The sequence below is a fragment of the Gymnodraco acuticeps genome, unplaced genomic scaffold, assembly GCF_902827175.1.
Source record: "Gymnodraco acuticeps unplaced genomic scaffold, fGymAcu1.1, whole genome shotgun sequence".
NCBI classification, from domain to species: domain Eukaryota; kingdom Metazoa; phylum Chordata; class Actinopteri; order Perciformes; family Bathydraconidae; genus Gymnodraco; species Gymnodraco acuticeps.
The window spans coordinates 4,368,084-4,381,373 of NW_022990459.1; the positions used below are offsets into that span (position 1 = coordinate 4,368,084).

Sequence of the window (13,290 nt, forward strand, 5' to 3'; positions counted from 1 at the left end):
TCTCAGATGAGCCCATAAGAAGTTCTTTATTTTATATAACTTGGTGCAGAAATAGACCGACGGTACAACTGGCTGGGTTCATTTTCTGCTAGGTTTTTAAAAGGCTTCTTCTTTCCAGACATCTTAATGCTCTTCTGAGAAATGCCTTTGCTCTCAGTCAAAGTTGACTATACTCTGAAGTTGCAGCAGTGAAGCTTGTTGATTCCATTTTCTGTGACTACAAGTTTAGACATGTCCCTTCCGTTTAAATATTTTATGTGAAACATGCTGTTTAGATAGAAACATCTTTTCCTTTCGGAGAACAAAAAATGGAGCATCCTCCAGCCATCTGTCCTACAATATGTCTGGACACCATTCAAAATCACACAACATGTTCTCTTGCTCAGCCTTTTGCTCAATGGATGTTGTGGGTGCTCTCGGTTTAGCCCTGTTTGTCCAAGCAGTTCTGCCAGTGACAACACTCTTGTCCTTGAGTCCTTCACTGTGCCATATGCTTTTCAACAGCACGGCTGCCACTACATAGTATCATCCATCTGACTTCTCAGTGGTCACACACCTTCGGCATGGGGTATCCATATGTGCTGGTCAGCAGGAGAGGGATCCTAGAATTAGTCCTGTTTTGATCCACTATTTTGACATTGAATATATATAGGTATAAGTGTTGGAACCACCAATATCTTTAAGCTCTTTGTATTCTGTGATCCTTTCATTAGAGATTTCAAACTAATCTAATTGAGCTCAGCGTGATGGCTGTGCTTGTCTTATTCAGCATCTGACCCCTTTTACCCATAACCACTTGTATTTTGTATTTATATATTGGAAGTGTTTGCAGATGCACATTGATTGTTGGTGGATGGTAATTGGTTCAATGAGCATAGCAGCAGCCTGTAAGCTATTGATCATTCAACAGCTCAACATGATCTATACTGGACTTTGGCACAACAATTTGGTATGTGTACTTCACTTAACAAAAAGAGAAGAAAGATTTCATCATTTGTATAGCCTTGACTCAATTCGGGCATATGCCATATTGGAACAGACATGGCACCTAGAAGTTATCCAGTGATAAAGATCCCACCATCAAATAGTGTAATAAATAACGCCATGTATTTAGACAACATAGCACCATGCCTCTTGATTATAGTGTGATGTTAATGTGAGTGCAGTGATCATATGTTCTCCTTGTGAGATACCATCTGGCAACCCAGTGCACTCGGAGCATTTCAACCAGAGGGGTTGCATCCGGTGGCATAATAGGATGCCTGACAGCAATTTCATACAGCATACTGGCACACACAGCACACTGAATGTGTAAATCCATAAATAATATGTAGAGCGCAGTGATGATGAAGAGTGAGAAACAGTCAATTCAAGTATGATATCGCTTGTTTCAGAAGAGTTACAGTAAACAATGTGACCTTTTAAACTAATAAGCTAACTGACTTACTTACTTACTGCTAAACATACAACAGTGTTTGTAAGGACGAGGCAAACCAGTGCTGACCCTGAAACGTTACTGTTTAAATTAATTTGGGTATAGTAGACTATTTTTGCAAAATGACAAATGACAAAATATCCTAAAATCCCTAAGTATGACCCTTATGTTTCCTTAAATTAATACATTGGTTCCATCACCACATCTTCATCCTGAAATGTATTGTATTATTATATTTATTATATGTATTATCAACTCCTCTTTCTCTAACTGTGTATAGCATGTGAGTTAGAGTAGTGTGTCTGACCCCTTCTAGCCTTGGCTCCATGCTTTAAATGAGATTATGTGTCTGTTAACTTACAAAAATGCACACACACGCAAAACACACAGCCTGAGTCTGGCTCTGTAAACCAGCCAAATAAAAATCTCCTCTTAGGGAAATAAATCTCGTTAGAAAGATTTTCCAAAGCCTTCTTAACTGTCTGGTTTGTAGTGGAAAAACATATAATCAGATTTTGTGTTCTTTTATTGGAAGATATTTTTAGAGATAATGATGTTGTAGAGAAAAGTTTTATTGTTAAATATTATACGCATTTACTTTCCTAAAACAGATGGTTTAAATCCTTAGAATGGAGCAAAAATGTTCTATATGTACCCCTTTGAGTACCATCACAAATCTAATTTTGGGAGATTAGGGAAGCATGAGTGTATTTTGAGTGTACTGCTACAGTAGATGTGTGTCGCACTTTCAGTCACCAAAGTGTTGGCAATGCTAAAAACCACAGCTGTTACGTTGAATAATTGATCCCCTGCTTTCTCTGTGATATTTTGTCATCCTGCCCTCTCTTTACTGGTTGTTCAGCCTCCCCATCTGCAACATTTTATTCTGCTCTTATTCTTTAATCCACTTAGCTGCAGTCTGCTCTTACTGTGGCAACGTGCAGTCACAGTTATTTTAAAGCTGGCCTGCCTGTGCCATGAGGACAGCATAATCTCTTTGATGCTGGAGAGCTCAGTGAAACACTGAAGTCACTCAAAAGTTTTGTTACTAGTTACTGTAATTGGCAGTGATTGTTAGAAGTACACATTCTCAATGGTGGAAGTTGAATATGGTGGAAATATCTATAGTTTTAAAGAAGCCAAGACTCAACGGAGCAGACACAAATGTTGGTCCAATATTAAATTAGGTAATTTATCACCTTCACTGGACGGTCATCACTTTTTCAAACGGCATGGGGAGTCAGCTGTTGAATTGTACTTAATAATTTGGCAGTTTCAGTTGGACCCAGAAAAACGTCCCTTTCCCTTCTGTCATATATCACCTCATCACTTTATCCTGATTTTGAATTTAAAGGAATACTTGACTGCATATCTAGCTTTTCAATATGAAATACTTACTTCACCTTAGCCAGGGCTGCACGATTGATGTGCACATTCTCAAACAATGTAATTAATTGGGAGTTTCCCATTAATTACCTACAGTGTAAATAGTTCACAATGACCTGAATATTTTACAGTTCTCAATGGATGGGGTCAACCTGGGGGATTCACTTCAGTGGAACAGATGTAGGAGGATCCTCTCCACGATGTTGGCCGGCCCCTATGGGCACATTGATGTGGGATAGGAATATTTGTGACACACCAAATATGGGGATTGATTGATTGATTGATACATTTATTTCGAACATGTAAAATAAATAATTACAAAACAAAACAAATGTTGCAGTGCATAGTCATGTAAGAGAAATCAAAACAAAAAAATTACATTTACAACAACAACAACAACAACAGCATTAGTAACATAAACAGTGCCACATCTAGTGTTCGAAAAGGAGTGAGAAGAAGTGTAATTTATTTAATTTCACCCCCTTGTCCCTAAATGATTTATTTATAATCTATAATCTGCAACAATTATCATTATTATTCATTATTATTATTAATCTGCTTTAAATGGTAAATGGTAAATGGACTGTACTTATATAGCGCTTTATCCAGTCTTTACGACCCCTCAAAGCGCTTTACATACTACATGTCATTCACCCATTCACACCCATTCATACAGAGCGGTACCACTTGCTCTAGGACCTAACATTCACACACATTCACACACCGTTGGCCATGCCATTACCATGCCTTTACCTGTTGATTGACATACATATACACATATACATACACTGATTTACATATATGCACACATACATATACACACCTACATACTCACACATATACACATAGTCAAACACCTTCCCCATCCCTGTACCTCGAGAACATCATTTCTCTGTATTCCCTCTTGAACTGGTTTATGTCTGGACATGGCTTTAGCTCCACATTCACACTGTTCCATAGTCTCACTCCACAGTGATCAACAGTGAAGAGTTTATTTGGCTATGTGTGTCTATCGGAATCAGTTGTAACAGCAGCAGTCCTCTACGAAGGTGGATTCTATAGCTTTTCAGGGCTTCACAGGAAGTTAGTATTCAACACTAATGACAGTAAACTAATGAGTCTCAGTAAAGTTGTGTTGAATGAATATGAAACAGGAGGACTGGTCAGGTCAGCTTTTTAACTATTCCGTGACTTGTTCTCCACCAAGTTGTTTTGGTTTTCGTCAGGTACATTCACTACCACAAGCTCATTTTCAGACGTCTCTGTCTGGAAGGCATTAATAGTGATGCACTTGTTTGTATAAACAAAAGGTGACAGGATGCTGGCATGAATGTCAGATGTGTTTTGCAGAAGCTGACTCATTTGTGTTGGAAACCGTACTCTCCAAAGGCTGTTCAAGCAAATAGGTAGGAGTGAGCTGGCTCCAGGTATTTAGTTTCTCCTGAAATAGTGAGTACCTTGGTAATGGTCATATTGACCTTCAAGTACTTCCCCTCCAAGGAGTGAGTCAGAATGCTGTGTTATATATTATGAGTGTCATGGAATTTGATTCAACGTTTAAGACTTGCAGAAGTAGCGAGGGATCATCAGCATGAGGTAGAAAAGGAGGATGACAGTGAAACTAAGTCACTGAAACCACAAAATGCCAACGCTGTCTCTGTGGTCTCTCCACTTGAAGAGGTCTGTCTGAAGTTACAGCCGCTGACAATGGCCGTCGTTGTCTGTCGGTAACAACATACAAAAGACACTGTTGTTTTTAAAGGCTGGCACCAAGGACCGAGGCTACCGGATAGGGAAAGAACCTCGCTAGTCCACGGCTGACTAGATGATGGCCGCATGCAATTGATACAGCTTACTACAGCTTTTAGTGAAATCAGCAGATACTTGTCTAAAGTTGGAGAAGCAATAATCAGACGTTTGCCCCTTATAGAGTTAAACCTGGTTACATGCTGTGCCTATAAAACCTTTTCATTCACATTCCTGTTTCCTGCTATGGAGGGACGTTTGACTGATGATGTCCTTTCCACAGTGCTTTACAACTTCTGGGTTTCTCTGTGTATAGCATTGTTCGTTGCTATACACAGTGATGTCATAGTGTTACTCTGGTTTACCCGTGTGACTGTTGTCTTGCTAATTTAGCAAATACTCTACGTCGAAATCCTTTGTTGAACAGCTACAGACCAGCATAAGAGGTCAGAGAGATCATGGCAGCACTGTGGCTCACATGTATTCAAGTTTTGCTAATGCAAGAGGTTCTGATTGTATCCATATAGGTGGAACTATTGAGAGGCTAAATGTATCTGTGAAAAATAGGGAATATTTGTCATCTATTCTTAATCATCAGTAGTTTGATTAAGAAAAGTACAATATTTACACATTTTATTCCAAAGCTTTGATTCCTTGACAATCCTTTTGACCAAAAAAGCCATCATAGACTAAAGGAATATTTAATTTTTCTGTAACTCAAACTTGTGACTAAATCAGTATCAACAGGGTTTCATAACTTCAAGTCAGACAGAAAACAGGAGCATCCTCTGAAGTTAACAAAGAGTCTCAAATCAAAGTATTTTTTCCTTTGTAGCCAAGTTGTATGAATGTGAGAAAAACCAAATGAATAAAAGTCAGAGAGGGAGATGCAGGAAAGATGAGATTTTGTCGCAGGGCTTTCATCTGTTGAGATGCAGAAAGGTTTGTTATTTTAGGCCGAGATGAAGTTAAGTGGGGACCATAACCAATTGGTTTGATGGAAGTTACTGGAGGCTGTCTATTACTCTGTGAAGCGTGGAATTCAGACAAGTGGAGTGGAAGTAAACGGGATCCCAGCACAGAAACAACTTTCTTCTCCCAGTGAGAAAGTTCATCAGGGGGCTGCCACTGTGACCAATTGGTGCGTTAAGTTGATTATCCCCACCAGCCGACCCCCCTCCGTCACACACACATTCAATCCTTCCGGATGCATACACACATTTTTATAAATATATATATACTCTCACAGACTCACAGCGCTCCATGCCATTATTCGTCAAGTCAATGGGTTCTTGCATCTGAATTAAATTATTTGTGTCGTTATCCGTGTGTGTGCGCACACTAAAATAATTTGGGGCGCGACCCCTGAAAAATAGAGAGGAGAGGTGATGGTTTTGTATCCATGGTGATGGAGAGAGTTGGAGCAGGAAGCCGACAGGAAGTCAGGGTGTTCCACACGCCATCGGTGGGCTCTTTCGTTGTCATGACGCTGTGAACTGTTGTTATGGAAACTCCCCTGATTCAGGCTGAATGCTGATGGGAAACCTGTTGACAATGAAAGTGTATCATCCAGAGCATCAACACTTTATTTAAAAGTTATACTCCCAAACTGTCAGCAGATGGATTATTCTGTAGAAATCAGAATGGCTAAATGCATGTCATATTAATGCACCATCCAGCAAAGTACATCTTTAGCTGCCTCTGAAATGTTTTTATTACCACGAAATATAATAAACCTTTTGTCTTTGTCATATGGAATGTCATGCTTAATGTGAACAGCGATCGATTTACACTTTGGTTAAGGCTGAGCAGAGTTTTAAATAACAGGACAGTTTGGTTTTATTAGACTTTTGTGGAGCCAAAAAGACTGCGGAGAATTCAGTGATACCCCATCCGGCTGGATATATAGAGGGGTGTTACCTGACACTGAAAGTGTGTGTACATGGGTGTGTCTGTGTGTGTAGGTCTGTGTGTGTTTTAACCCCCCAGCTGTTCAACTGTATTACCACCTCCAACACAGGGCCCCAAATTCCCACGATTACTATACACAATCTCACAAAAGTGACTGCCACCAGAACAACTGGAATACAACCAAGAAGACACACACACACACACACACACACACACACACACACACACACACACACACACACACACACACACACACACACACACACACACACACACACACACACACACACACACACACACACACACACACACAGAGATCCAAGTGATAGGCTTGTCTGATAAGGTTTTATATTGCAGCTTTAATGCCGTCCTGTGGAACAATGCACGGTTTGTTTAGTACTCAGCAACAATATCCTTCATTTAATAAGGAGGCTAATCTCATCGGTTCTGACCTCTAGTGCTGGACTTCACTGTGAGACACTGAGTCATTCAACCACATCAGGGAGATGAAGGAGACTCCCATGCTGCATTAATAGGGCACTTATGGACCATAACGGCTCCAATATGTCTTGGAAGTTGACTGGGACTAAATTAAATGGGTTGTTCACGCCTTAGGTCAGCCATTAAATGGACATTTATGGTAACTAATGGAGGTGTGCACTGTCTTATCAACATTTAAGTTAAAGTGTTCACTATCAAGACAACAAGTTATATCTTCTCTGTGGATCCATTATTGGCAAAGGTCCAGTGCAATTTTCGAAATAACCTGCAGCAAATCACAGACAGGCTGAGAGAGAGAGAGATAATATTACCAGCTGACACTCAACACAGCTGAGTGCTATATAAGTTATAGTCTGGCCACCTATGTGTGTGTGTGTATGTGTGACACTGAGGTCAACAGGTGTCACGTTTTATGTAACACTATGTCGTGTTTTCAGCGGACGTCAGTTATGGCAGGCAATCGTCTCGGGAGTCCTTTCACTTGGCAACAGATATTTCACAGCCGTCAGTTTCATTTGTAGTTCTAGGCAGGAATGTTACTCATTATGTGTTGACAGAGCACTTCATTTATATATTTGATGTATGCTGTAGTTGTATGAGTAGTATGTTTCATGGTCACCGGAACATGAATCCCATTGTCTTCGTTATCACCTGACTTTTCCCCTTTTTCCTTCATGAGGTTGACATTCAGCACAAGCATACATTTGAAGTTTAGATTTTTCCACAAATCTACTGATAATCCCACCATTCTCCATCGTATGTTGTTAAAAGTGCATCAAAAGAGGGTGAACATGGTAAACACACCGCATGAAATAATGAACATATGATGAATGGATTATCCCAAAAGTTTGCCATTATTTTTCTGTAAGTGGATTGATTAATTACTCGACTAATCTTTGCAGCTCTCAACATATGGATGTTAAACTTGTGAGCCTGTTAGCATGCTGGCATTAGCATTTCATTTAAGCACCGCTGAATTGATGCCTGACACATTTTGCACATGAAGACACATTTATTTTTGGTACGAGTCAAAGACATGAAATACAAGTGATCAAGGTTGTGTTACGTTGCACATTGCATAGATGTTTTAATGCTTGGTCTTTTTACAACAAAATAAAATCATTTGTACTCCCGTTCATCCACTGCTTTTGTGCTGAATCAGCTTTAAACACAGCTCGTTTAAAACTGATTGTAAAGAATATAAAATGTCGCCATTTCTATGGTGAGCTCACAAACCCTCATTTATCAAACTTTCCACTAAACTCTGCATAGATGGATAGACTCATTGAACCACACTTTCCCTGTTGTGGGTTGAGCACACAGGCTTTCTGTCCCTGGAGGAACACTGGACTTCATTTAATAGGACAGCAGTAACCACATCTCATGTTCCGAATCAGTTTGTGTTGGTGTAAAAGCAGCTGATAAACTCATCCCTCATCTCTAAGATTGAAGCTAACGCAGCCCCAGGAGTCTTGTAATCCAACATGGTGCTGTTCATTAGTGTTCAGCCGGGACAGGCTCCCTTATCCCCAAACACTAATAACACTGAATCCTCCCTGCAGGCCGCATCCCAAGATACTGCTGTCCAGGGCTGTTGCTGCATGTAGTTCAAGAAAGTCATCTTTATAATCATTGGATGTTTACACAGTTACAAGAGTCAATAAATAACAAATGTCAAATAGGCACACTTTCAATACAAATGTTGTATCCTGCCATTTAAAGTATTTTCTTACTTAAAGGGGACCTATCATGCAAAATGCACTTTGTGATGTCTTTTATACATAAATATGTGTCCCCGGTGCGTCGGGGAACTCACGCAGCGTCAGAAAATAAAACCCTCTCTCTTTTCCTCCGTACCCAAATCTTTTAAAAACGGGTGTACAACGAGCGGATACAGGCCGTTTCTCAATCGCGAGGATTCTGGCTTCCAGAAGCCAATATTTCAAGGATACTACATAATCGAGTGCCGCCGAAGGACTGTTCCAATCTCCAGCATACTTGGAATTCCACCGAGGCCGCGTCCTTGGTTTGGGGGTAATTTCGAGTCTGCACATGGGTAGACTTCGCGTCCTTCAAATCCCCACAATGCTTTGCGCACGGACCAATTTCCCCAAATCTGTGGCGTAAAATGTAAGGCGGGGCCTCTCATATGACGCACAACTGCACACTTGCTAGCCTGTTCCACTCTTCGTTTCCCGAATGCCAGGAAGGATTCTTGCCTAGCTTCTGAAGGAAGTGACTCGGAAGACAGAAACAATGCCTGACGTGTTTTGGACGTCTTTGTTTACATTAGCAAGCCTCGCTAACACTCAGAGCTAACCTGTACTGAAGAGCACATGTGTTTAAAAAGCAGGAAATAAAAAAAGGAACTCACCTTGTGATAAACCCACAAGAGAAAAAGCATTTGAGCTCCATACTATTTCAGAAATAATCCTTGACATGGTTTAAACAGGATGGCGTTTTATCACAACCGAATTTAACTTTATCTCCGGTAGAATTCTGATCAGGCATTAGCTTCGCCTCCTCTTCTTTCTTTCTTTTCAAGCTAAGGACCCAAGATCCGCGTTTCTCTAACAGGGCTGCAAAAGAGGGGTTTGAGCAGTAAGAGGCATGGCTACAATGGGTGATCTGTTTGGTATTTTGAAAAACGTCACAGACATGTTTTATATAGGTATGGCCCTACAATATATTTTTAAAATATAGCATGATAGGTCCACTTTAAGACCTTCCGAAGTCCACATTTGAAATAAAATCATTGAGAAGAAACTAATATTTCCCAGTATACACACTTACTTTAATTACATGCACGCATACTAACGATAAAGTATTATCAGCATGTTATTATCAATTTAGACCATGTCATTGTGTATCACATAATTCGATGTGGGACATTATATATTATAGCGCTGATAAAGTGAACAATCAGGCTGATAAGGTCAGCAATTAGTGCTGGCATGGGGGATTCCACCACTAACAATACAAAAGATTATATATCTATACAGAGAGGTAAATACTGAATGCTGAAAAACATATGGATTTTTAATCAAATTGCAGTGTTAGGAATCCAAATGTATGACGGAGTGCTTTGCAGTGATTGGGATTTTACCATCCACCTGATTGACAGGTGAGAGCTTATGATGCATTGCCTCAACATGACATATTACACGTGTATGAGCACAGTGTGATTGAAGCTTGTTCAGAGCATCAGGTGTCTGGCTGACACATATCCTCGCTTGGCTTCGTTATTCTGACTCACTCTGACAGCTGCTCACTCATGCCAACACATTGGACATAGCACAGATTGGGCTGGAGTTACAGTTTTATAAGCAGTGTCTCTGCTCCATCAGTTTCCTCTGCGTTTGATTCCAGCGTTGGAGACAGGTGTATGACGGTGTGCCGATGAAGCTGTTGGAAAACTGCATGTCTGTTGACCTTTCGCAGTATGAATAAAACATCCATATAAATGTGCTGTTGGCACTGCAGTCACCTGAACCTTTAGCGTCTGAAGCCTCCTGGGAAATCCCACGAAGCAGATCCAGTGCAGCTGGCTGGAATAATACAGTGATTCAGCTGTGAGCTGCATGGCCTGTGCTCCTAGAGCTGAGCACCAGTGTCTCTGCTCCTGTCTGTCTTTATCTGTCTCTCTGCTCCTGTCTCTGCTCCTGTCTCTATTCTGTCTCTCTGCTCCTGTCTGTCTTTATCTGTCTCTCTGCTCCTGTCTCTGCTCCTGTCTCTATTCTGTCTCTCTGCTCCTGTCTGTCTTTATCTGTCTCTCTGCTCCTGTCTCTGCTCCTGTCTCTATTCTGTCTCTCTGCTCCTGTCTGTCTTTATCTGTCTCTCTGCTCTGCTTTTGACTGAAAATGATGTCATAATAACGTATTTACTATGAATGCTTATACAGTTATTAACATGTGTAAAAACTCATTTGATTTATGCTCCTGGTCACAGGTGCTTTATGTACATACATGTACATTATATTAAAATGCTTAATGTAGTTTGGAAACACTTAATTTGGAGTAATATGCTCACTAGTATGTACTAAATCATGTGCAACAAGGAAAACACTAGACCTAGCATGCAGGATAAAGCATTTATAATGAATAATATGATCCAATATGCTACCTATATGCATGCTATGTGCAGAGAAAATAACATACAGTATTCATTTTAGTATCTCTTTTGGAAAAATGGGAACTAAAGTGAGTTAAACAAGTGTGAAGCTCAACATTAAATCCCCCGTGGCTGCATCTGTGCCAGGGTGAGTTGAATATTCATTGATGCAGAAGATTTTACAGAAGGGTTTTGTTTTCAGAGTGGATGCACTGCATTTCATGAGTCTAGCAGCACACATTCTGATTAGGGCTGCACGATTTTGGGAAATAATGTAATTGCGATTTTTCTGACAAATATTGCGATTCGATTTGCGATATTTGTTTTTAAGTGACCCAACGGAAGTTTATTGTAAAATGCGGCCATATCTCCGGCTAGGAAGGTCGTATCAACGTACTCCCGTCTCTAGCACACCCGCAGCCCGAGCTACGAGTGAAATAACTAAACTTACATGAAACGTCCGTTGGGTTGCTTTAAAGTCAAGCTTCAGTTTCAGATTCACCCTGTAATAGAAACATGTGTTGGAGCATTACTAACCTGACACAGATGCTTTGTTTCACCAAACCATCTAGGAGAGCTCCATTTCAAGCCATTTGGAAAGGGCAGGCACTTTCAGAAGCACTTGGCAGGTGATTGGATCAATCTGTCTTAAAAAAAAAAAATGTAAAAAAAAATCACAGGCTTTGTGATTTGATAATCGCATCATTTCAAATCGCGATTTCGATTCAAAATAGATTAATCGTTCAGCCCTAATTCTGATCAAACTGTATGAAATGGTTTATCTGGGAGCTGTAGAAGGTGAACAAAGGGAGTATACTGAGTTATTCTTTGACTCTTGGATTGATCTAATGTGGTGGAATGGTGGTCATGACCTAAATGTGACAGGGTGTTCATCTTCTAGGATGATAGGTGTTGATGAAAGATAAATATGTATGAGGAAAAAGTCATGTTTATGTTGTGCTGAGCTTTCATATTGTATATATCTGTATTTACATGGAAGCCTTCCTCCTCTTCTCTATAGAAGGTCAGATTATAAATGTAGTTTCCTTTTCACCCCGCTGAGGATCACATGAAATATGCCATCTGGTTGTGATTTAAGTGCTTTACATTATCAGCGTTAATACCCGTCACATGCACAGCCTTCGTTTCCCGCTGCAAAGCATATGTCGCAATAATGGGAATTAAATCTTGGCAGGGTCAGTGTGTTAATGTACAACCACTTCATAATGGAAGTTGACTTAAGTAACCGATGTGTATGTTTTTAAACGGATACAATATATTCTCTTATCAGTTCATACTTGGACCATAACAAACTGAACAGACTTATTACTGTCGGGGAGTAGAGAGAGGCTTAGGAAGAGGTGTGTGTGTTGTGGTGTGTGTGTGTGTGTGTGTGTGTGTGTGTGTGTGTGTGTGTGTGTGTGTGTGTGTGTGTGTGTGTGTGTGTGTGTGTGTGTGTGTAATGCAGTTAATACATTATGTCATGGAGCAATAGAAGAGGAATAAGCTGTGAGTGAATGTGCAGCTATAGTCGAGAATCAGGACGATACACACACTGAACTGTGACTTCAGACATCATTGTGTCCTCGACTGTCCCTGAGCGATAATGACTACCGTGAAGTACTGTATATAGCTGTGTGTGTGTGTGTGTGTGTGTGTGTCTAATAGCGAGACCAAGTGTTCTGTTTTGGCTGCCTCTCAGAAGCCTGTGCTGCACACAAATCATTTTCTCTGAACATCTTCTGTGCTCTGTGCTGTGGCTGTGGAGGGAATAAAGTCACCATTTGTGCAGCAGTCTGCAAATGTTGCTGTTTATACTTTAAATGCGAAATAATAAAATGTTGCTCCATATTATACAGATTTCCACGTGAAATCAAAGAATACGCGTAGGGTGAACTCTGTAACTCTTCACGCAGACAGGCTGGGTAGTGATGAAATGACAGTTAAAGCCTGTCACTCATCATAAAGCCAATTCACAGCAGCCATTTGTGGTTTCACCTAACCATCAATGTATTTCTGTGTGTTTTCCAAAACGACTAATAACCTTATCCTTCTTCGTCCTGTAGTGGTGACAGCAGAGCCGCTGGTCCGAGGCCCGAGGAAACTCCCCGAACATATCGACTGGTCGTACTCAGGTGTGTGAGCACATTTTCTTTTGCAATGATGAAATATATTACAGAAAGATATGCAGAAAGACTGTG

At 40.4% G+C, this 13,290-nt stretch overlaps 1 protein-coding gene across 3 annotated transcripts in view; it reads left to right on the top strand.

Moving 5' to 3' along the window:
* ptprz1b (protein tyrosine phosphatase receptor type Z1b) overlaps nt 1-13,290 on the top strand; it is a 50,230-nt gene that overhangs the window by 1,661 nt on the left and 35,279 nt on the right. For all 3 annotated transcript variants that reach the window (XM_034226034.1, XM_034226033.1, XM_034226035.1), the window contains exon 2: nt 13,156-13,224. In XM_034226034.1, the coding sequence (XP_034081925.1) occupies nt 13,156-13,224 (69 nt within the window). The remainder of the gene's footprint in view (nt 1-13,155; nt 13,225-13,290) is intronic.